The following is a 26,720-nucleotide window of genomic DNA, read 5'->3' on the forward strand; positions in this document are numbered from 1 at the left end:
CTGAGAGCATTTGGCATCCTATTGAGGAATCCATTGTGTTTTAACCCTGTTTATGGTGTATTTTCTGAATGAAGTGATTCATAATATTTTAAAGTTAGGTATATGGAGAGGAGAATTTTACCATAATGTTATCCAGTATAAGAAAAGACTCTTTTGTTTGACTAATACTGTTTTTATATAGTATGTTTATCATTGGTGTCTTTAACCTACTGAAACTCACTAGTGTGTTAGTTGCTCAGTCGTCTCTGACTCTGCGACCCCGTGGACTGTAGCCCGCCGTGCTCCTCTGTCCATGGGGTTTCCTAGGCAAGGATAGTGGGGTGAGTTGCCATTTCTTTCTCCAGGGTATTTTCCTGACCCAGGGGTTAAACTTTTCCTTCAGATCCTTGGAATATATAGCCCTAAATATTCCAAGGATCTGAAAGAAAATGAATGTTCAATAGTACTTAGCATTCATTGAAATGAATTCTAATCATTTCATTGATTAAGATGTTGATGATTTAAAGCTATGTTTCCAGGTACATAGGGCTTCCCAGGTGGCACTAGTGGTCACGAACCCACCTGCCAATGCAGGAGACCTAAAAGACTCAGGTTCGATCCCTGGGTCTGGAAGATTCCCTGGAGAAGGGTGTGACAACCCACTCCAGTCTTCTTGCCTGGAGAATCCCACGGACAGAGGAAACTGGTGGGCTACAGTCCTTTGGGTAGCAAAGAGTCATGACTGAAGTGACACACAAGTACATACAATCTTAGAGTTCTAATATTGTTCTAATGAGTTTACTCTTGTATCATTATAAATTATACCTTTTTATATGCAGTAATTATTCCTGCCTTGTAGTGTTTTCTGTTATTAATTTAGCTATGTTATTTTGGTTAGTATTTTCAACTTTTTACTTACAACCTTTATCAGTTGTCTTTGTGTCTTGTAGACACCAAATATTTCTCTTGTTTTTAAAGTCTAGTTTGATAATCTTTGTCTTCTAATTGAAATGGTCTATTTCATTTATTTTGACTAATATTAATCCTATCTTCCTACTATTTATTTTTTATTTCACCCCTCTGTTCTTTGTTTACATTTTTCTCCTTTTCTATTTGCTTTGAAATTTTCAATTAAAAGAAATTTCTAACATACCCCTTCTGAGGCTTTTTCTCTTTTACTCTTTTAAAAATGGTATTCCCAGAGATCAAAACATTCTTCCTTGGTTTTCTGAAGTTTAATATAAATTGGTACTTTAAACATTACCAAGATAATAAATGGAGTAGCCTTAGAACCCCTCCTATTATCATCATTTTTGGTATTGTGGGGGCATAAAATAGATGTAGAAATAAAACTCATGACAATTATCATTTGATTTTCATTTATAAATTATGTGTTATAATGCATATGTTGTATAAAGTCAGTATTTGTTTAGAGTTACCCACATATTGATGCTTTTTTTGATCCTGCATGACTTCATAAGTTCTAAGCTTCTTTCTGAGAATATTTTTTCCTGCTTTTTGGTGGAAGTGTACTGAAACAAATTTTGCCAGTTTTTGGTTCACCTGAAAATGTCTTTATTTCTCTTTCATTTTTGAATGGTTTATTTGCTTGGCATAGAATTATAGGTTTAGAGTTATTTTCAGGTTTTAAAAGATATTATTTCCTTGTCTCCTGGTTTCCATCAGTTCTGTTGTAAAGTCAGTTGTTAGTTTTATAGTTCGTTCATTGAAGTAATGTGTCTTTCTCTCTAACTGCTTTTATGATTTAGTTGTTTATATTATTTTGGCTTTGTTGAGGCATAATTAACGTATACATTTATAAGATACTTAAATTGTGCATTACGATAATTTGATGTATGTATACACTTTGAAGGGCTTCCCTGGTGGCTCAGCTGGTAAAGAATCTGCCTGCAATGCAGGAGACCTGTGTTCGATCCCTGGGTCAGGAAGATCCCCTGGAGGAGGGCACGGCAACCCACTCCAGTACTCTTGCCTGGAGAATCCCGTGCACAGAGGAGCCTGGCAGGCTACAGTCCATGGGGTCGCCAAGAATTGGACAGGACTGAAGCAGCTTAGCACAGCACATATACTTTAAAAGGACTCCCACATCTAGTTAACACCTCTGTCGCCCCACATATTAATCTTTTTTATGAGAACATTTAAGTCTTCTCTCTCAGTGAATTTCAGTTGTGCAATATGGTAATAAAACAGTAGTTACCATGTTTTATGTTAGGTCCTTAGACCTTATTTATCTTACACCTAAAATTTGTACTCTTTTATCTGTCTTTCCCTTTTACCCCCAACTCCAGCCCCTGGGAACTTTTCTACTTTCAGTTTCTAGAGTTAACTTAAAAAAAAAATTGCACAGATAAGTGATACCATTTGGCTTATTTCACTTAGTGTAACGCCACCAGCGTACATCCGTGTTATCAGAAATAGCAGGATCTCCTTCTTTCTCATGGCTGAATAGTATTACATTGTGTGTGTGTGTGTGTATAAAATGTCTTTTTTATTCATTCATCCATTAATAGATTCCTCGGTTCTTCCATATTTTGACTGTTATGAATAATGCTGCAGTGAACATGAGAGTGCAGATATCTCTTTGATATTCTGTTTTTATTTCCTTTGCATATATGCCCGCAAGTAAAGTTGCTGGGTCATATGGTAGTTCTATTTTTAATTTTTTGAGAGGTCTGCATACTGCTTTCCATAGTGGCTATAGCAGTTTACATTCCCACCAACAGTGCAAAAGGGTTTCCTTTTCTCCACATCCTTGATAACACTTACCTTTTACTTTTTGATGATAGCCATTCTAATCTAACAGGTGTGAGGTGATATCTCATGGTTTTGATTTGGATTTCCCTGATGATTAGTGATATTGAGTACCTTTTCATTTCCCTGTTGGCTATCAGTATATCTTTGGAAAAATGTCTATTCAGGTATTCTGCCATTTTTTAATCATTTTTTTTTTCTGTTGAGTTATATGAGTTCTTTATGTATTTTGAATACTAACCCCATATTAGAGAGGTGATTTGCAAATATTTTTACACATAGGTTGCCTTTTCATTTTGTTGGTGGTTTCCTATGCTGTGCAAAAGGTTTTTAGTTTGAAGTAGCCACACTAGTTTATTTTGCTTTGGTAGCTTTGTTTTTGGTGTCAAATCCAAAAAATCATTACCAAGACCAGTGTCATGGAGCTTACCCAAAACCCTTTCTTCCATGAGTTTTATGGCTTCAGGTTTTACATTCAAGTCTTTGATTCATTTTGAGCTGATTTTTGTGTATAGTGTAAGGTAGGGATCCAGTTTCATTCTTTTGCATGTTACTGTCCAGTTTCCCGAGGACCGTTTATTGAAGGGACTGTCCTTTCCCCATTGACTCTTCCTGCCTTCTTCATCATAAATTAATTGACCACGTAAGAGTGTTTTTTGTTTTCTTTTTCTGAGCTGTCTGTTCAGTTCTGTTGATCTCAGTGTCTTTATGTCAGTATCATACCATTTTGATTGCCGTAACTTTGTAATGTATTTTTAAATCCGGAAATGAGATGCTTCCGGCTTGGTTTTTCTTAAGATTACTTTGGTTATTTGAGATATTTTGTGGTTGTATACACATCTTAGAATTATTTGCTCTATTTCTGTGAAAAAAGTGAAGTCAGAATTGTGATCGGGATTGCTTTGAATCTGTAGACTGCTTGAGTAGTATGGCCATTTTAAGAATATTTAATTTTTCCAGTCTGTGAGCCTTGAAGAGCTTTCCATTTATTAGTTGTCTTCAATTTCTTTCATCAGTTTCTTCACTGAACAGATCTTTCACCTTGTTGTTTAAATTTACTCCTAGGTATTTTATTCTTTTTGATACAATTATCAATAGGATTATTTTCTTAACTTTCTGATAATTTGCTATTAGTTTATGGAAATGTGAATGCTATTGTATATTAATTTTGCATTCTGCAACTTTATGGATTTGGTTATTAGCTCTAACACTTTTTTGGTGATCTCTAAGTTTTCTATATGTGATACTGTGTAATCTGCCAATAATGTCAGTTTTACTTCTTCCTTTCTAATTGAATATCTTATTTCTTTTGCTTGCCTGATTGTTTTGATATCCAGTGTTGAATATTCATGATGAGAATGGTTGTTCTAGTCTCATTCTTGATCTTAGAGGAAAATCTTTTAGCTTTTTATCGAGTGTGATATTTCTGTGGGCTTGTCATATATGGCCTTTATTATATTGAAATATGTTCCCTCCATACCTGGTTTGTTGAGTTTTTATCATGAATGGATATTGAATTTTGTCAAGTGCTTTTCTGTGTCCTTGGAGAAGATCATATATTTATCCTTCAGTTTATTAATGTAGTGTATTGATACAATCAATCACTGATTGATTTGCAGATGTTGAAACATCTTTGCATCCCTGGAATTAAATCCCACTTGATCATGGTGTGTGATCTTATTAACGTATTGTTGAATTTGACTTGCTAAATATTTTGTTGAGGAATTTTGCATCTTTGTTCATCAGATATATGGTTCTATAATTTACTTTTAGTGTTATTTGGTTTTTATATCTGGTTAATACTGGCTTTGTACAATATTTTTCACTGTTAGAATTTTCGTTTGATTTTTTTTTTCATAGATCACTTCTCTGGTGAAATTCTTCATTTGTCATTAAACTTTGAACATTTTAATGCAAGTTCTTTTAATGTTTATGTCTGAGATCTTCAGTGTTGAGATCCACTTGTGAATCTGCTTCTGTTGACTTTTTTCTTCTCTCTTTTAGTTTCAGATATTTGTCCTTTCTTCTGATATATCTGATAAGTTTTGTTAGATACTAGGCATTTTATATGACAAATTGTAGAAGACATGGTTGATGCTTTCTTTTTCAAGATACGATTTACTTGTCTTTGTGGACAGTCAATAAGAGAAGACTCATCTTGATCCAGCCAAAGATTTATGTAATATATATTTCTAAGGCAAAATAACAAAACATCGGTCTTAACACAGCAGTTCTTTTGAAGATGAAATTTACGACATCCGTTGAGCCCTTGTAGGGCTTACGATTTGGGTTTAGTCTTCATGAAGAACTGGTTTCCGTTTCTCCTTTCTCTCACGTTGTAGCCCTTGGGGGGTTTTTCAGCTGGAAACTTCAGCGTGTGCAGTGACTTCTGCCATGGCGTCTCCCCAGCTCTAGGGGATTGTAGAAGGCTCTGAGCCTCCATGTCTACTTGACCTTTCATGCAGTGCTGTTTATGAGTTGACAGTTACCTTTAGGTAAAAAACAGTGTGGAATGTAGAGCTCACCTTAGTGCATGTCTGCCCTTTCTGGAATGTTAGTCGTTTACACCCTGGCTGGTTTGGCTGCTTCTGTGTCTTCAGTCAGCTGTTTATTTACCAATTAATTGGGTTTTGTCTGATTTTTAGTAGTGTTTTTATTGGTAGGGTTATTCTCATACAATCTCCTCTTTCATAAGTATCATTGGCATACAGTTTTGTTTAAAAACTTCTTCCCAGGTGATTTTATCATTGCTTCCGAACTGCACAACTCCAGGAGACAGCACTCATATCGCAATCTGTGTAAACCGGATCCTTTGAAGTTGTACCGAAAAATGCTCCTGTAACTGGAAGGTTTGAGAGCTCTTGTTGTGCTGTAGAGAATTAAACTGGCGGTGGGCCTTATCGTATCAGTAGTGTTAAACCAGATGGAGAAACGGAGGAAATCGTTGCTGGACAAGAGAATAACAAAAGGCTAAAAAGCTTGAGGCAGTTAATTGGAAATTGGTTTTAAGGTCACATTTGTTCTAAGATACTAATAAACTCTATAGAAAATTTTCTTAAGTCTAAATAATAGAAAACTCTCCTTACTATAGCAGGTTTTTTTTTTTTTTTTTGGTAATGACATTTATCATATTTTCCATAGAGGTAGAAAATTGCCAGTAATTTCAGTACAAAAATCACTATTGGTGTTTTTTATAAAGTAGTGTTTTGTAGTGGAATATTCTTCAAACAATCCAGCCCCAGCCATTTTTACCTAAGCCCTTGCCTGTCTCTCATTTTTCTCTAAAACAAACAAAAAACGTATATCCAGTTCTTGTTTTGTATGTAAAGTTGTCTTGATAGTATCAGAAACCTTGTTCATAAAACTTGCTGTTCTTTCTGTTATTTGGGATATGGTATAAAGATCCCCAGATAACCCTAATTATCTTTGGAGATCATGTTTCTGGTTACTGTGCTTCTTTCTTGTGGAGAAAAAGTACAATCAGAGTATGCCATGGTCTTTGACCCTGTATTCTGTCAGCCAGAGGAAGTGAAAGCTTTAGTCTGTATTTTTCTTTATGCCCCTTCAGGTAGATAGATGGCAGCATGTATCTTTTCTAGACCATCTTCAGTTCTAAAGCTGAGTGCTTATTCTCTAGGTGGGAAAAGAAAGTGTTAACAACTCTTGTTTAGGTATTTGTTTCTTTTTTTCTTTTTCTTAAATGTGAAAGTATTCATTAAACAAAAGAAAAAGACTGACTTTTAAACTTGTGGTGATGTTACTTAACCTGTATTTAGGAGAAAACTGGTAGATTGTTGGTTAAGTGCGTAGGAGAGAAAGAATTGAGAGAAAGCAGGCGGGTTCACAAACTCTGGGATGTAAAGGGTTTGGAACCTGATTTTCTTCCATTTCTCTCTTCTCTTGGCTTTGTCCTTTCAGGAAAGTACAGTCTCTGCTGGATTGTTGTAATAGCTTTGCAATAACCCCTTTGTTTTTGAGAGTAACTTAATGCTTTTTAGATTTCTTCTTAATCTTTACTTTTAAAATATCCACCTATCATGGGCTTCCAAGGATTTATGTGTTTTTACTATGTGAAGTTTTAAGGAAATGCTTTAATATATCCCTTAGTCAGAGAAAGGGGTAATACGAAAAAGTGAAGACAAGGAATTTATTCACCATGTATCAATGCCCCAAATCAGTATTTATTTTTGTGTTGTAAATATTGATTTATAGCCTAAGACAGTAAAGAAGGCCTACAAACCCAAGAAGAATTAGTATTGCCATCTTCTTTGTGAATAGTAACAAAAAAAATCTCTATAAATTCTCAGGTAACATTGAGACAAAAATTCATATTTAGAAAATTGCAGAAACATAAATAATAAGCGTCTTTCTAAATAAATGGGGATAAATAAAACATTTTCAGTTAGAATCACAGAATCCAAAATTAATAAAAATTATAAACTTGGAGATATTTGTAGATATTTTCAAATGTTAGATGTCAGATTAATTCAACCATCATTTGTATTTATCATGCCACTATAATGTTATTTTTTATTTAAAATCCTCTTGAATATAATGTCTTCCTTTAAGTATGATTGGGGTGAAAATCATCTTAAAGATTTAAAAACTTGTAGATTGGGGAGCAATTTGGCATTTTAAATTAACAAAATGGATAGATATTAAAGAAAATAAATTTTCTTTAGTCAGAGACTCTATTTGACTATATTTTACATTTTAAATAAATTTTAAATGTTTATAAGCAAATGTCTGGTCATTTGGCATCTTGTTAAATTACAAAAATGTAGTTGATCTTATTGTATGCTAATTGTTTACCAAAACCATTATTAGAAAATTATAAAATTTTAATCAAATATGAGGGAAAGTATCATTATAATTAGAGAATATGCTTTCTATAGTTCATTATTTATTGATCCATGAATATTTCATTCATTTCAGGAATTTTACATTATATTTTTCTCGATTTGTAACAATTGAATTAGTGGAAAAGTCAGCTCTTTTAAAATACCATGAGAGGATAAGTAGTGTGGTTCCCATTGTACAGAAAAGGTACTGAGATTCAGAGAGGTCCAGTAACTTGTCTAAGCAGAGAATTATCCCACCTGGCAGAGGGGTGTTTGGGTCCCTTTCTGTCTATCCCTGAATCAATATTCTTTTTTTTTGTTTTTTTAATTTTTTTTTTTTAATTAGTTGGAGGCTAATTACTTCACAACATTTCAGTGGGTTTTGTCATACATTGATCCCTGAATCAATATTCTTTCTGTACTTATAAAGTTACTATTTCACTGTTTGCACTTTACCCTGAGGAAGATTTTTCAGCAGTTTAAAAAATAGTCAAACATCCACAAAATCTCCAGAGAAATCTTATTGAATCTCCTGATTGGTAAATTCATACTTGGCTGTTTCCATTTTTAATTGAATCAGCACATTTTTAGTAGTTAATCTAATGTAAAGATTGTCAAAATACATGTTATAAAAGCATTATAGAAAGTTAAAAATATTTTTAAAAATATGTAAATGCTGACAATCACACATTGTAGGCAGTACTATCTCTACATTCTACGTGAGAAAATAAGAGATTATTTTCTTTCTTTAATAATTTCTAACTGTTAGCATAGAGTTTATGCAACTGATCATTTGTGGCATAGTTCTGAAGTTACATCTTTTAAATTGTTTTTAGATGAAGTAGATTCAGATAATTTCTAGTTGATTCTTTTGTATCTGTTTTTATATGAAGGGCAAAAACTAATATATTAACTGCATTTAAGGCTATGGGGTAAGTGACAGAAGTGGGAAAGGATGGGAAAGGATTTCAATAAAGGACATGCTGCCAGTATTCAGAAGAGGAAAATAAATAATGTTTAGCAGTCCAGCCAACTCTTCTGCTAGGAAGATGCATTATTATTATTCCAATTAGCTCCTATCTAATAGTGTTGCTAGGGATTGATGTCAGATAGAACCTTGCCATGGGGTTATTTGCATAGAGTTTTGGCTAACAAAGAATAGAAGCAGCTAGAGGACTTGGTTGCAGGTAGCTTTGAGTATTAATAAATCTCTTTATAATTTAGTTTAATCTTTTTATATAATCAATCTTAAAGTATACTGAGTACTTCAATTATTTATTGCTATTTTAAAAAATGATTTAGGCTTTATATAGAGTCATTTAGTGTGGACATTTTAGAATGAATAAAATTTCTGGAAATATGTACTTAGTTTATTTTTGGCAAGAATAGCCAAGAATAGTGTGAAATTGAGATAAATATGAAATGAAAATTATTTCATTAACAAGTATAGAGATAATTTTTTTTTTTTTTGGTCTCTTTCCTGAAATGCTAGTTGAAGTACCATCTCTTGGTAAATTTTTCTTTCCTTTTTTTTTTTTTTTTTGCTTGGAAGGTATGGTGTCAGATGTATAATTAGTTAATATGTGTAAAAAAAAAACTATATAAGAATACCTTACTGTTCTAACAGTTGTCAATTCTATATGTCGTATATCCTTGTGCTTTTACTGACAGGTGGAACAAAGAAAGCTTATACTAAATCTTGATCTTGCCTTGCAGTATCAGGTCTCCTGAATGTATGTTCTCATTAAATTCTATATAGCTAATTATTTATGAATATTATAACACTTAATGTAAAAATTTAGCAGTTTTATTTCTCTATGAGAATATTTCAGTCACTGTGAGTTTAAGTGGTTAAATGCTGTCAGCAATTTTACAATCTCACTCATCTCATTTTTTATCAAACACATATAGCAAGAACGTATGGTATCCTGCTTTCTTACCAATTTGCTCTAACTTTTCTAGAGTTTTTCCTGCTAAAAGATAGGAAGGCAGACAAAATTATTTTTCTGAGATGTTTTACCCTCAGCCATGAACCTGGCAGTCAGGTGCCAGTGAAATTTGCTCCCTGAGAAAGCTGCATTTATATCTGTATCCAAATTTAATGTAGGATTCTGATCACTCAGCAAGAGCCTTAAGTCAGGTATGAAGAGTGATTTTTTTTCCATTCAGATATTAATTTGCACTAGAATTTGACAAAACTGTAAAGTACATTTTACCTGGGGACTGGAGGTGAGAGTACTATACAGAATAATCCTGTAACTTGTCTGTGATTTTGAATGTAATGGTGAAACTGAAGGTGAAGCCCATTCCAGAAAGTGCTGCTAACTGTACATATGTGGTAGGATTTCACTTTATGCAAAAGCAAGGGCCACATGAACCTAACCTCAGCATGTGCAGTTGGTTATTTAGCCATTTTCAAAATTCAAATCGGTATACTCTAGATATCTTAGTTGTGATCTCAGCTATTTTCATCTTTGAAAAAGAGGGAAAACAAACCCCGTGCCAGGAGTGCAGTGGGGGAAGAAGGGAGAGTTTGATAAGGATATCTGGAGATACTTGTGATTGTCACAACTGGGAGAGTGCTACAGGCGTTTAGCAGGGATGCTGCTAAATGTCCTGCGTGAATAGTGCCAGCCCTTACAAAAGGATATTTTGGCACAAAGTGTAGTAATGTGGAGGCTGAGAAACCCCTTCACAGTAGCAGAAGGATCACAAATACCTCTTGTGTTAATTTTCAGGCTAGTCTCATAAAAACACAGAAAACGGGGACCTCTGTGGTGGTCCAGTGGTTGCTACGTGCTTGCACTGCAGGGGGCACAGGTTTGATCCTTGGTCAGGGAACTAAGATCCCACATGCCGGGCCAGCAAAAAAACAAAACAGAAAATAACTTACAAATAATAGTTATAAATAAAATTGCTTTCTACTGATTACTCTGAGACTATCACCACTTTGGATGTAAAATTTTCTTTGTAAAACAGTTATTTTCAAAAATTTTGAAGAACACTCATGAATCATTTAAAAGATATTTGTCGAGTGTCTTCTCTGTGCATGGTGCCTCTTCTAGGCTCTGAAGATGCAGCAGAGACCACAATAAAGTTCCTGCATTAAGGAGCCTACATCCTAATTGGAGGAGCCAGGCGATAAGCAAATGTATGGTATACCAGGTTAGTATTATGAAGTATAATAAAGGTGGGTAAGGGATAGAAAGTCATGCTGATACAGTCACAGGAGGCCTTTCTCATTGACACTAGAGCAGAGACCTGGATCTCAAGCATGTCACTGATACTGGAAGGAAGAGCATTCCAGGGAGAGGAAAGAACCCATGCCAAGACGGTGAGGTGGGAGCATACTTGATATTTTCCAGGTACGGTAAGGAGGCCAGTGGATCTTGAGTGGAGTGAGGTAGGGCAACAGTAGTAGGGGATAACTGAGAGCAGTGAGAGCTGGAATTGGAGGCGAGACTCTGTTGTGTCAGGAGGTTTAATTTAAAGATTGGAACTTTGGAATCTATTGAAGGATTTTTAGCAATATTACACAAACTCATTTACATTTTAGAAGGGAAACTGATTGCTAGGAAGAATAAATTTAGGGACAATGATGGCAGCAAAAAGATCAGTTAGACTATTAAAATACAGTCCCAACAAGGTGACAGTGGATAGGGGAATAGTGGAAGTGTTGAAAAGTGGTGCCTTCTAGTTTAAGAGCTAACAGGATTTGGAGATGATTTTGATGTGGGATATGAGATAGAAAGTGACAAGCTAAGTATGATTGTAAGGTTTTATGTCCTGAACTGGAAGAATAGAGATACCATTTACTGAGAGGGAGGAGCCTGGAGGAAGAATAAATTTTAGGGAAATAAAAAATTTTGATTCTGTTGAGGTACCAACTCAGTATCCAAAAACAGATGTTAAGTAGACAGATATAGAAGTCTGGATTTCAGTAGAGTGGTGTGAGCTAGATATATAAGTTTGGGGCCTTTAGGTATAAAGATGGCATTTAAAGCCATGGAACCTGATAGGAGATTTTCTAGGGAGTGAGTATAGACAGACAAGAAAACAGATCTTAAGACTAAGCCCTGTGTGTGTTAGTTGCTCAGTCATGAGCAACTCTTTGCAGCCCCACGGACTGCAGCACGCCAGGCTTCCCCATCCTACGCTACCTCCTGGAGTTTGCTCAAACTCATGTCCATTAAGTCTGTGATGCCATCCAACCATCTCATCCTCTGTCATCCTTTTCTCTTCCTACCTTCAATCTTTACCAGCATCAGGATCTTTTTCAGTGAGGCAGCTCTTCACATCAGGTGGCCGCAGTATTGGAGCTTCAGCATCAGTCCTTCCAGTGAATATTTAGGGTTGATTTCCTTTAGCATTGACTGGTTTGATCTCCTTGCTGTCCAAGGGACTCTCAACGTCTTCTCCAGCACCACAGTTCGAAAGCATCAGTTCTTTAGCACTCGGCCTTCCTCATGGTCCAACTGTCACAGCCATATGTGACTACTGGAAAAACCATAGCTTTGACTATACAGACCTTTGTAGGCAAAATGATATCTCTGCTTTTTAATACACTGTCTGGTTTTTTCATAACTTTTCTTTCAAGGAGTGAGCGTCTTTTTATTTTGTGGTTATAGTTATCATTCACAGTGATTTTGGAGCCCAAGAAAATAAAATCTGCCACTGTTTCCACTTTATCCCCTTCTGTTTGCCATGAAGTGATGGGACTGGATGCCATGATCTTAGTTTTTTCAATGTTGAGTTTTAAGCCAGCTTTTTCACTCTCCTCTCTCACCCTCATCAAGAGACTCTTTAGTTCTTTGCTTTCTGCCTTTGGAGTGGTGTCATCTGCATATCTGACACCAGGTATGTCTCCCTTTATTGATAGTTCTCCCTGCAATCTTGATTCTAGTTTGTGTCATCCAGCCCAGTATTTCACGTGATGTACTCTGCATGTAAGTTAAATAAGCAGGGTGACAATATACAGTCTTGATGTACTCCTTTCCCAGTTTTGACCCAGTCCATTCATTGTTCCACGTCTGTTTCTAACTGTTGCTTCTTGACCTGCATACAGGTTTCTCAGGAGGCAGGTAAGATGGTCTGGTATTTCCATCTCTTTAAGAATTTTGCACAGTTTGTTGTGATCCACACAGTTAAAGGCTTTCATGTAATTAGTGAAGCCAAGGTAGATGTTTTATTGGAATTACCTTGCTTTTTTCTATGATCTAGTAGATGTTGGCAATTTGATCTCTGGTTCCTCTGCCTTTTCTAAATCCAGCTTGTACATCTGGAAGTTCTCAGTTCATGTAATGTTAAAGCCTAGCTTGAAGAGTTTTGAGCATTACCTTGCTAGCATGTGAAATGAGTACAATTGTATGATAGTTTTAACATTCTTTGGCATTGCCCTTCTTTGGGATTGGAATGAAAACTGATGTTTTCCAGTCCTGTGAACACTGCTGAGTTTTCCAAATTTGGTGGCATATTGAGTGCAGTACTTTAACAGCATCATCTTTTAGGATTTGCAATAGCTCAGCTGGAATTCCATTACCTTCACTAGCTTTGTTTGTAGTGATGCTTCCTAAGGCCCACTTAACTTTGCAGTCCAGGATGTTTGGCTCTAGGTGAGTGATCACACCATTGTGGTTATCCGGGTCATTAAGATCTTTTTTGTGTAGTTCTTCTGTGTATTTTTGCCCCCTCTTGTTAATATCTTCTGCTTCTGTTAGGTCCATACTGTTTGTATCCTTTATTGTGCCCATCCTTGAATGAAATGTGCCCTTGATATCTACAATTTTCTGGATGAGATCTCTAGTCTTTCCCATTCTGTAGTTTTCCTCTATTTCTTTGCATTGTTCACTTAAGAAGGCTTTCTTTTCTGTCCTTGCTATTTTCTAGAACTCTGCATTCAGGTGGGTATATCTTTCCCTTTCTCCTTTGTCTTTCACTTCTCTTCTTTTCTGAGCTGTTTGTAAGGCCTTCTCAGAGAACCCCTTTGCCTTCTTGCATTTCTTTTTCTTAGGGATGGTTTTGGTCACCACCTCATGGACAATGTTATGTGTTACAACTGTTTTTTTTTTTTTTTTAGGGCTTTTTAAAATACAAAATATTTATTTCTTTTTGGCTACACTGGGTCTTTGTTGGTGTGCACAGGCTTTCTCTAGTTGTGGTGAGTGGAGGCCATTCTCTAGCTACTGTGTGTGGGCTTTTCATCGCAGTGGCTTATCTTGTTGCAGAGCGCAGGCTCTAAGAGCATGGGCTTCAGTAGTTGTGGCTTGCAGACCCCGAGCAAGGGCTCGGTGGTTGTGACACATTGGGTAGTTGCTCCATGGCAGATGGGATCTTCCTGGACCAGGGATGGAATCTGTGTCACCTGCATTGGTAGATGGGATCTTCCTGGACCAGGGATGGAATCTGTGTCACCTGCATTGGTAGATGGGATCTTCCTGGACCAGGGATGGAATCTGTGTCACCTGCATTGGTAGATGGGATCTTCCTGGACCAGGGATGGAATCTGTGTCACCTGCATTGGCAGATGGGTTCTTCCTGGACCAGGGATGGAATCTGTGTCACCTGCATTGGCAGATGGGATCTTCCTGGACCAGGGATGGAATCTGTGTCACCTGCATTGGCAGATGGGATCTTCCTGGACCAGGGATGGAATCTGTGTCACCTGCATTGGCAGGCGGCTTCTTATCCACTGTGCTACCAGGAGAATCCACAACTGTTGTTCTGTAATAAATCTTGTTATATCGTATAGGAGTGTTTCTCAGCCTTTTTATTTCCATTATTTCTGTTCCCCTCAGGAGCCTTTGTAGATGCTTGCTCCTCTTCTCTCTGTGAAGTTAAATACTAAAGGAATTAGATTTTATCAGGTAGGACTGATTTTGAACAGCCACAAATCACTGTAATAGCTAAGATTTTTTATTCTCCAGGAACCAATTTTCTCTCTCCTGGGGGCAAATACTGCCCCTACTGAGAATGCATGCAGTAGAACAAATCCTCCCCTTGTTCTTTTTATATAGGAGTGCTGTGCTGTCCTTTGCCTTTTTTTTCCCCAATGAAATTTAGAAACCGCTTACTTGGCAGTTTACGAATCAAAAGAAAGTGAAGAACTCCTACCAGTAGGACTCTGCTGGTGGGGGAATTTTATTGGGCTTGTATTAATTCTATACGTCAGTTTGGATAATTGACATCTGTACATTACTGAGTTTCCTGATCGTAAACATAGTATAGCAGCAGGAAGAAACTGGAATCATGGGTAATCCAATGATGATGAGTGAGTAGTTAAAACTTTTTCTGCAAGGAATATTCACGCATTTACCAGTGAGTTCTAACTCTGTCATGTATGAAAGGGAAAAACATGCAAACTTATTAAAATAATAGGTAAAGAGAAAACTCTCCCCAACTCATTTTATGTGTATAACATATGTTGGATATATAACCTATCAAAGATAATAAGAAAAAGAAAATCTGATTATGAACATAGATAAACAAAATTTTAACCGACTGTATCTGGTTATATATAACCAGCCTGGACAAGTTAAGTTTATCTTAGGAATGAAAGATTATTTTTACACTGGAAAATCAATCAGTATGCTTTATCACACAAGCAGATTAGGGAAGATTGCCAGGTGTATGAAGACTACATGTATCAGTATATGAAGACAGAGATAAAATTCAGCCTCCATTCATGTATAAACTCTTAGCAAACTAGAACTAGAGAGTTTTTTGAGTGAGATAAATGGTTCCAAAACAAACCAACAACCACAAACCACACATAGAAGACAACACAGCAGCTGTTGCTCGTTTAATGATAAAACGTTGACCTCCAAGTTGCAGGACAAGGTATTGATGCCTTTGTGCCCCGGTAACCATTGTTATGAAACACAGTGCTAGGAATTCTAGTCTATACAGTGAAGCAGGAAGAAGAAGGAAACAGAAGAACTGCTGAAATAAATAAGCCTATCGTTACTCTTGTGTAAATATGATGTAAAAGTCATGATGGCATGATTGTGTAAATAATTTATTCATAGATTCTTCGGGATTTTTAGAGAAAGTTTAAGAAGTGTGACTCTAATAAAATATTCTTAAAAATCAGTTTTACTTCTAAATGCCAGCAAACAATGCCTTAGACAGTGAAATTAATAGCAGAGCTATTTATAATTGAATCAAGAAATAGGAAGTTCCTGAATTAAATCTGACTAGAAGAAGCACAAGGCCTCTAGTGGAGAGAATATGTCAAGTGTGTGTATGTATGAGTGTGTATGTCATAACTTGAAATCTGATTCAAAAGTTATTATGGAAATATAAATTACAGTTGACCCTTGAACAACAAAGATTGGAACTATGCAGGACTGCTTACCTGTGTGTATTTTTAGTAGTAACTACTCCAGCGGTTGGTTGAATCTCCTGATGCTGAGGAACTGTGGATATTGATTGCCTGCTGTGAATTATATACAGATTAACTCCCGTGTTGTTCAGCGGTCAGCTATATTTTGAATAACCAATAATTCCTTTTTTAATTGATGTATACTTGATTTCCCATATTATCTTATTTTCAGATGTAACACACTTAGTGATTCAATATTTCATAGATTATACTCCATTTAAATTTATTACAATACAAAGGCTGAATTTCCCTGTCCTGAACAATATATCCTTATTGCTTATCTACTTAACACTTAGAAGTGTGTGTCTCTTAATCTCATACCAAGATATTCTTGAAAAAGAACAAGTTGGGGTAATTTGGCCACCTAGGTATGGAGAGTTAGTACAAAGCCATGGTAACAAAGTTGTGCTCACTAGTATGGGGATAAACAAATAAACCAAGAGAACTGAATAGAAGAGCCCACATCAGACTCATGCATGTATGGAGACTTGACCTCTGATCACTGAGGAAAGGCCAGCTTTTTAAATAAACCATCCTGGGACTATTGAATATCCATACAATAAAAGTAAATTTAGAACCCTGTATTTCTCTGTGTACAAAAATGAGTTCCAAGTGGATTAGTGACCCAAATGTGAAAGGCAAAATTACAAAGCTTTTAAAAGCTTTAGAAGATTATATAGGAGAATGTCATTATTACCTCAGGATTGGGAAAGATTTCCTAAATACAAAACAAAAAGCACTAAAAGAAAAGATTGATAAATTGGACTACATTAAGAATGTGGGGTTATCAAAAGTTGCCATAAAGAGAATGAAAAAGTAGACTCAGAGTATTAATAGATAATTGTGATAAGCAACAGAAATGTAGTATCAAAAATGTCTGAAGAACAAATCAGTAACCTTTCCCTTAAGTTAGAGATGAGGGATTGGATGTGATGGGGAAGAAATGCACCGAGGAAAGCCTCTGTATGTTCTCAAATGTTCACATTCTTTTCTCTAAACTGAACTTGTGTTTTATGTGTTCATCTATATATAAACACATTTCTTAACAAAAATGGGAAGAAATTAAAACTATAAACACAGTTACTATATTATTAGGTTTCTAGGGCTGATACAATTTACCACAGACTGGCGGACACAAACATCAGAAACACATCTTTGCATAATTCTGGAGCCTGGAAGTCCACGGTCAGGACGTCAGCAGTTTTGGTTCCGCTGGAGGCCTTTCTGCTGGCCTGCAGGTGGTGCCTTGTTCCGGGTCCTCACAGGGTCTTTCCTCTGTGCTTAAACATCCACGGTGTCTCTCTTGTGTTTCTCAGTTTCCTCTTAATAAGGATACTAGTTGGACTGGATTAGTGCCTACCCTAAGGGTCCCATTTTAAGTTCACCTGCTCTCTTAAAGGCCTTTTCTCCAAATACGGTCACATTCTGAAGTACTGAAGATGGGGTGGGATGAGGACTTCAACATACAAGTTTTTGGAGAGCCATAATTCAGCCTTAACACTGATTATGTAGTAAAGCTTTGAATAGCAAATGGGTACTTGTGATTTAGATAAAATTTCCCAAGCCAATTTTTGGATTCAAAAGTGCTGTATCTAAAAAAAAAAAAAAAAAGAAGAAAAATCGAACATAGAAGTAAAAATGTGCTCTGGAGATGTGTGTTAAATGCCTCAAAATATGGATTTAGTACTAATGTTAATCATGTGTGTATAAAATTGAAATACATTTTTTGAAAAAGAGTGATAAAAAGCAATTCTGAATTATTTTACACAAATACTCTTAAAAATAAATGTGTATCTAAGTGGATAAATGTAATTTTAAATAGATCTTTTATAGTCTCATCTTCATCCCTAAGAGGTATAAATTCTAGTTGGCAAAGAATTTTTTAATCTTTTCACTGGGGAAAAAGAGGATGCATTTTATTTGGTCACATGTGTCACAGATTTTCCTTGACTTACAGTGGGATACATCATGATAAACCCATTCTACATCGAAAATATCTGAGGCTGCACTGTCTTAAAGTCAAAAAATCATAAGGTGAACCATTGTCAATTGGGGACCATATGTTTTTTTATTAGGGTAAGCTCTACATAGCACAATGTGTGAATTCCTAAAATTTGCCCCACTATGCAGAATCATTCAAAGAAAACCATAGGGGTTATGCAAAGAACTGAAAATATTCAAAAACTTTGTCAGTGACACTTAAAAAGGACACCTAATACAAATAGCAGCATGGTTTTACATGTTAACTAGTTAAGATATGCTATAATGAACATTGCATTTTACCTTAAAAGAGACCTAAACTTTTCTCATGGAAGTGGGCATCCAGAAGGGTTGCCTTATGTGAGTTATTACAAGTGATGGGAGGAGAGTCATGTGAAATTGGAGGGAAAATTGTAATACCAGGTGTGGATGAATGTGACTCATAACACTTATGACAAGTTGAGGTAGCTGGTAGATGTTTGACAGTGTGTATTTTGTGTATTCCAGTGTGACTTGGGTGAAGATTTTATTGTTCATCTTGGGTTTCTTGCAGATAAAATCACATATAAACAAATGCAAGAGTCTTGCTATGGTCAAATTGTTGCTTAATGTATCAGTCATATTGGAACATATTTGTGTTTTGAAAAAGCATTGTAGAAGAGCTTACTGTACTGATTTCGTGGTGTCATTTATAGCCCCATCTTTTCCCAACATGTTGTGTTGGGATTCTCTGTTCTCTTTTTACTGAAGTTTTTAAATGATTGCCTAATATGTGACTATTACGTGACATCTTAAGTGTCTTGGTGAATTTTAATTTCTTCCCAGCTAATAAGCTGAGTGGTTTGAGTGTGGACTCAGGGTTGTGCTTGAGCCTAGTGGATGATCACTGTGGTACACAGGAGAGCATCACTTCTTTTGTTTCAAACAAGATCATCATGTTCAGTGACCTCCCTGTTTCTGGTATTGCTACCAGAGTACTGTTAAGCCTTTACCTGAATCAGTATTAAAAAAAACATGTGGATGGTTATGTTTTGGGGTCCTTCCCATTCCTTTGTTGCTTTTTATCCACCGTGACTTTTTTATTCCAAAGCTTCACAGCAACAGGCTTCCAGAAGTCTTTGTTCTTTCACTTTGTCTCCCTTGACTGGACTAGTCTATCCAGAGGAGGGAGAGAGAATGAAAGAACTGTGAAGGTAAATGAAATGGCTTCTCCTTGTTTTCCTGACCTCCCGCCACAGTTTCTTTGGATCACTTTCAAGACTCTCTTCTTCATGCCCTGGGCTGGAAAATCAGTTTTCCCTCACAGCTTTTCTCTTTCTGACCTTCCAGTCTAGGCATTCCTCTTTGTTTCTCCTGTCCTCTGTGCACACATTCCTGTTAAAACATATATCTCATTGTTCTGGGGTTTTGCAAAGTTGGCTTCTCTCTGTGAACAAATTGCATACTTCTTGAAGGCACAGACCGCATCTTTATCATTTTTACATTTCTCCTACATAGCTCAGTGCTTGGCAATGGTAGTTGGATGAGTGGATGAATGAATGAATGAGGGGGGCTTGAGGAGAGCTGTTCATGTGATCCTATTGTTTGTGTGTTCCTCTCATTTTGACTAAAATACATAATCTCTAGGTATCTTGGCCACTTGAACTTTAATATTATGAATCAGACTTGTGCATTCAAGCTTTTTAGCAGTGCCATAATAAAATTTTTGTTTGTCGAACCAGAGATTGTGCACCATCTGTTTTTTTTTTTTTTTAAAGAATGTTTTGTTTTGTTTTTGCTCCAAATGAGCATGGGTAATTTGCGACTTTAGGATTGAGTTTTTATTTGATAATAGAGTAGTAAAATCCTGTTTCTCAGCTTGCTACTGTGAACTACAAACAATTAGTTTTGATAATTTCAGATATTTATATATTCATAAAGTGGAATAAACTCACAAAAGGGGAGTGTAGTTCTTTTAAGATAATAAGGGAAATTGTTATGGCTCAGTTCTTGATTATTATTGCAATTGTAAGTAATTTTTGAATTGTTTTTAAGGCTTTCTTTTTCTTACAGGACCTCTTTGTTGTTAGACATGAATTGGCCATAATGAGACTAGCTGCCTTTATGGGCATTACAATGTTAGTTGGAATAACTGGACTGTTTTATACTCAACTAATTGGCATCATCACAGTAAGTATGTTTTTAATGTATTTATGAACATATGTCCTAATTATGAACTTAATTCTAAAAAGTTACAAAAAGTTTAGAAATTAAAGAGAAACTTACCCATCGTCATTTATATAGTACCATTTTTGTAAGCCTGTGTAATTATAAAGTAGTTATAATCAGTGTACAGAGTTACATATAATTTTGTATCCTGCTTTTAAAAATTAGCTTAAAGTAGTTTTATATGGCTATAAACTTCATGCTTATAGTTTTTAATAGTTTGATATACTGTTGATATAGTGACTGTGTCATATTTCAATTAATCATTTTTCTGTTGATCAGTATCTACTATGCAGTTTTTTTTCTATATTACAGATAGCTCTTTGAACATCTCTATTTTTCTCTTTTAACTTCTAATCTAAGGTAAATTCTAAAAAATAGGGCTGCAGGTATAAACATTTTATTAGTAAGTAAAGGGCTTTTTTTTTGCATGTGTTTGTTAGCCAAAGTGAACTTGTCACAACAGAAAAGATTTTAAAAATGTGAAAAATAACACTGAGAAAAATAAAACAAGAAAAAAACAAACTTTCAGAAAACGTTTGGAAATACACTGCATTTCAGATGTAAATAGGCTTTCTCATTTGTTATTGGTGGGTGTATAAATTAGTACAAAGTTTTTGAAGGTCAGATTGTCAGTGTCTATCAGAATTTAAAATGCACAACCCTTTTGGCCAACCTGAATGGCATCTGAATGGCATTTCTTCAGAGAAAGTACAAATGGACAATAAATACATGAAAAGATGTTCAACATCATAAGTCATCAGGGAAATGAAAATGAAAACCATAATTAGGTTATCACTTCTTATGCATCCTTGTTATTCTATAGTTGCTAGGTCTTATTCGACTCTGCAATCCCATGGACTGCAGCCTGCCAGGACCCTCTGTTCATGGGATTTTCCAGGCCAGAATACTGGAGTGGGTTGCCATTTCCTTCTCCAGGGGATCTTCTTGACCCAGGGATTGAACCTGCATCTCCTGAATTAGCAGGTGGATTCTTTACCACTGAGCCACCAGGGAAGCTCTCTCACAGCCACTAGGAGGGTATCATAAAGATAATAACAGAGGTGAGGATGCAGAGGCATCAGAACCCTCATACACTACTAATGGGAATGTAAAATTGTGCATATACTTTAGAAAATAGTCTGACAGTTCTTTAAAAAGTTAAACATAAATTACCTTTTATTCAGCAAATCCACTCCTAGGTGTATACCCAAGAAAAATGAAACATATATTCACACAAAAATTTATATATGAATATTTATAGCAGCATTAGTCATAATAGGCCAAAACTGAAAGCAGTCCACATATCTGTCAGCTGATGAATGGATACATGAAATGTGGTGTGTCCATAAAATGGAATATTATTTGACCATGAAAAGAAGTGGAGTATGATACATGCAACAATATGAATGAACCCAGAGAGCCTTATGCTGAGTGAAAGAAACCAGTCACAAGAGGTCACAAATTTGTATGATTCCATTTATATGAGTACCGATACAGTACTTGTATCTAGAACAGAAATTCAATGGGGGAAGGAAAAGTCAACAAATGCTGCTGAGACAACTAGGTATCCACATGCAAAAGAATGAAGTTGAGCCCTTAACTCATACCATCTATGTAGATTTACTCAAAATGTATTATAGACAAGATTTACATACAATGGCATAATTGCATACATGAGCATCGCAAACCTCTTTCTCACTAGAGCTGCTACCGTTACCTTAGGACGTTCTCTCATGCCTCTTATCAGTAGATCCATGTGCTATGAAGAAGCAGCATTGATCTGGTTTTTTTTCCATCATAGAACAGTATTGGTTATAGAACTTGATTCACATCCATTTATCTAGGTCTTCTTTCATTCAGCGTAATATTTTTTGATTCATTCATGTTTTACATGTACTAATAATTTCTTTTTATTACTGAGTATATTCCATTGTATGACTATACCACAGTTTGTTTATACATTCTATTAATAGACAACTCGTCTGGTCCCAGAATTTGGTAATGGTGAATAAAAATGCTATGAACGTTCTTGTTCAAGTATTTTTGTGGAAACATGTTTTCATATCCTGGGGTAAATATCTAGAAGAATTGCTGGTCACTTAAGATAGGTTTATCTTTTATTTCATAAGAAACTGCCAGGCCTCTTCCCCAAGTGATTGTACCATTTTGCACTCTTGCCAACAGTGTATGAGAATTCTGGTTGCTTTACATACTCATTAATATTTATTGTGCCAGTCTTTTTAATTGTAGCTGTTCTATAGGTTTTAATAATAAATGGTTGTTTTAATTTACATTTCCTTGATGACTAATGATATTTTACACTTCTTCATGTGCTTATTGGTCATTCATGGATTGGATGATGTCTGTTTAGATATACCTTTGTTATTATTCAGTGGCTTGATTTATTTTCTAATATCTCTTGTGATTTGTCTAATGGTGATGATAAATAATATGATATTAATCACATTCCTGTGGACAAGAATAGATGGTTCCCTAAAATCTTTTTTCTCTGCTTTTACACTCACTCATAATTATTACTTTATAGTCCACTCATTAAGTTGAGTCTAAATTATGCTTGCATTTTTAAATTTCTACTTTTGAATTTTTCCAAATCATATTTATATTTCCTGAAATGAAGTTTCTCTGGTTTCCCCAATTTCCTATGGTTAATGACTGGAAATGGACATTTGAAAGCATTGCTGTTAAGACTATGAGTTACTTCTGAGAGTCATCAGGGTTATATCTGACAGTAACAATTTCCTTCTCACCTAAGCAGTTCTAGTAGCTTCAGAAAATGGGGTTTGGCAGCATAGGCTTCAAGATCATTTAAGAAATTCTGCTCTCAAATTTTAGTATCACTTCTGAGTTGGACATAAAACTACTTATCTTATTCACTTCTGAGTTGGACCTAAAGTTTTTTATAGTATAGTTATATAATTTATATATATATATATATATATATATATATATATATATATATATATATTTATGCTTTTTAAAGGACATACAGTATCAGGTTCCTTTCTGACTGTGTTCCATACTACCAGTACATTAATATTAATTTTCAAATTGTATGATGTTCTCTTTTGCTATAATATTGAACCACATTTCATTGTCTTTCTTAAGATAGGGATATTGGTTTTAAGGTTGTGACATTTCTAAAACTGAGTGTGTGTTTGTTGCTCAGTCGTGCCAGACTCTTTGCAGCCCTGTAGACTGCAGCCTGCCTGGCTTTTCTGTCCATGGTATTTTCCAGGCAAAAATACTGGACTGGTTTGCCATTTCCTTCTCCAGAGGATCTTCCAGACCCAGGGATCGAACCCGGCTCTTCTGCTCTGCAGGCAGATTCTTTATCTGCTGAGCTACCAGGGAAGTCCTCGAGCAGAAATTCCATTTGTTAAATAAAGCTCTCTCCCAGAGTTTCATCTCTTTCTGTATACATATAGTATAGTAGACAGGTCTCATGTCTATAGAAATTAAACATTTGTGAAACATTTGAAAAAGAATGCAAGTATTAAGAGACAGAGTACATTCCATTTGCTAGTTCAACCTTTAGTCACTGCACTTCCTCTTGAATCTAAATCCCTAAAAAAAAAAAAAAAAGTAAATTTCAATTGCATTTACCTGGGCTCTCATGGTGTAATTCAAGTAACACTCTTTGATGAAAAAAAATTTTTTTTCGTTTCCAGAATGCACTACTAGCCACATTGATATAAGATTCTTTAGGGCTTAATTATATAAAGTTGTTATGCATTCATTGTTTAATTTTAAATCTAATGAATTGATTAGTATTTAAAATAGTATTTAGTGTTAAAGTTTAAAATAAAGATTTTTGCTTCCTTTCTTTATAAAATTTGCTTGCTGTTTATATATTCCATTTGCTAGTCCAACCTTTAGTTATTGTACTTCCTCTTGAATCTAAATCCCTAAAAAAATTATAGTAAATTTCAATTGCATTTACCTGGGTTCTCATAGTGTACTTCAAGGACCACTCTTCTTAATGAAGAAAAGACTTTTTCTTTTTAGGTTTCCAGAATGCACTACTTCCCACATTGATATAAGGTTCTTTAGAGCTTAATTATATTGTTAGTGCATTCAATATTTAATTTTAAATTTAGTGAATTACTTGTATTTAAAATAGATTTAATGTTAAAGTTTAAAATATAGATTTTGCTTTCCTTTCTTTGTAATATATGCCTCCTGTTTAATTTAATGAAAAAAATGGATACTATCTATAGGATATTTCACATCTGGACATCTTTTTGTCACTGTCAGAATCCATGGATCTCTCTTTACAATGTGAAAATAGTGACGAATTTGTCAGGTAGCATAAAAAAGAAAAGGAGGAGAAGGAATCATAGTAAATTTAATGCTTCCATTGATGGGCTTCTCCTTCCCCTACTCCTGCACCCCAAAGACCAAGATAGATTTTGGGAAAACACTGGTAGGAGTATCGTTTCGTTATAGAAATTATGTAATTACATAGTTTGAATTAGACAACAAACAAGCAGAACAAGTGCTATTTCTGTTTAGGTTTAGGTTGAAGTTTTGAGGAAGCTACATGTTAATTTTCGGTAATTTTTTCCCATTATCTGCCCTTATGGAAAAATAAACCATTTCCTTCCTGTATAAGAGGAAAAATCCCATCTTCTTACTGATAGTAGAAGGTAACAGGATAATCATAGTAATGATAATCCAGTGTCATTTTAGACCTAGCAAGAGCAGATTACTGTGACCCAGATAAAATAATTAGAAATTACTTATATTTAAAAATATTGGATTTGTGATCTCATTTCCAAGGTTAAAAGATTTCAACCCAGCCAGATGTTTCTATGAAATAACTAATTTTAAACCCAATTTTCAAGGATTGCCTTTGATTATTTTTAGACTTAATTTTAAAAACAAGGTTTAAATACATATTCTTGCTCCTTTTGACTACAATTAATATTGAAGTTAAAAGTGTTTTTCAAAGTCTGCTTTGAAACATTCTTTATTCAGGGAACAGATTATTCTAATTATTCCTCACTTAGACTATTTAGCCTTTTTGTTTGTTTCTGAATGAAATGGATAGTGATGTTATTAGTGTAATTGCTGCTGTCAGTATTTCTTATCATGCAGTAGTTCACACACAGCCAAGAACAATGTCCATTCTGATGAGCACCAACACTAATGGTGCTGGGTGATTGTATCAGTCATGTTTGCAGTCACTGGGCTTGGAGAGAGTTAATCAAGAAGCCTGTAACAGCTGGTACAGTGCCTTCTGGTGAGGGTCTGACAGTGAGCTATTGTATACCATGACACTGTTCTGACAGTTTATCTCAATTTTGTATACACGCATTTTTATTTTCAGGGCACCGTGGAGTTTGTGTAAAAGCTGAAGCTTTTGATGGTGTCTCTGGAGCTTAGTGCTTTTCTCAGTCCTGGTGAGGTTGAGGGTAGGCTGGGGAAGATATATTTAGTTGCAATTTTGTAAAAGGCTTTAAGTTCCCAAAGAAAAAATTTTGAGCTTTTTATATTTGGTCTCACAGGTACTATTTTTGGACCACTACTTAAATTACTGAAGATAGCTTAAAGCAAAGTATTTCAAAATAAAAGGAGAAAATGTTTTCCTCCCTAAATACTCACTCATGGTTACCTAAATAAATACAGACAGAATCACAGATGCAGGAGTGACTTTAATTTTAACTTGATTATGTTTTACAGTGAAAAGTATCTTATGTTCAAAATGTTAAATTAGCTTAAATGAGATTATCTATTAAATAGCACTCTTATTAATCAGAGTTAGTGAACTTACCTGCCTTTTAGACATGTACCCAAAAATGTAGTCCTAAGACTTATAATGAAATTTTGCTAAGTATCCCCTGAATCAATGCGATGAATTAAGTGTTCAGTACAGTCTCTGTACAAATTATGTTTGGTTTACTCAGCTCCAAATCAGCATTGCAAATATGGATATCATTGCCAATTATGCTGAACCTAGCTCACTTACATTTCTAAAAAGGGAGTTCTGTGCAGCATTTTGTTTTCCTTTCTGAATTATATTTTCATTTAATAAAAACAAAATATGTTTCTAATACAGCATTTCTAATCATAATATTACAGGAAGTACCTGTGTAGCTTTTTAAAACCTAGAAAAATCATTAAAATTTAGAATGTTACTTCTTACATGCTTTCAGTATCATATTCTAATATTGGCTATAGTATTTCTTTGAATTTTGGGTACAGTAGAGACCTGTATAGAAACTAGGTTCACTCTAGCAAAAGAATTAGTTTAAATACATGCTAAGTTACATTGCGTAGTAATAGAAAAGCTTTCTTGCTAAAAATGCCTGCTAGCATCATGATTATTATGTATGGAATTGGATTGCTGTTTAGCATAAAACTGTTCCTGTGTGTGAAGGCAGTGGCACCCCACTCCAGTATTCTTGCCTGGAAAAGCCCATGAACGGAGGAGCCTGGTAGGGCTCCTAAGGGTCGCTAAGAGTCGGGCATGACTGAGCGACTTCACTTTCACTTTTCACTTTCAAGCATTGGAGAAGGAAATGGCTACCCACTCCAGT

At 35.3% G+C, this 26,720-nt stretch overlaps 1 protein-coding gene across 5 annotated transcripts in view; it reads left to right on the forward strand.

Moving 5' to 3' along the window:
* ZDHHC21 (zinc finger DHHC-type palmitoyltransferase 21) overlaps positions 1 to 26,720 on the forward strand; it is a 72,869-nt gene that overhangs the window by 32,326 nt on the left and 13,823 nt on the right. For all 5 annotated transcript variants that reach the window (XM_043891097.1, XM_043891094.1, XM_043891096.1 and 2 more), the window contains one exon: positions 20,005 to 20,121. In XM_043891097.1, the coding sequence (XP_043747032.1) occupies positions 20,005 to 20,121 (117 nt within the window). The remainder of the gene's footprint in view (positions 1 to 20,004; positions 20,122 to 26,720) is intronic.

Source organism: Cervus elaphus, chromosome 29 (genome assembly GCF_910594005.1).
Source record: "Cervus elaphus chromosome 29, mCerEla1.1, whole genome shotgun sequence".
Lineage (NCBI taxonomy): Eukaryota > Metazoa > Chordata > Mammalia > Artiodactyla > Cervidae > Cervus > Cervus elaphus.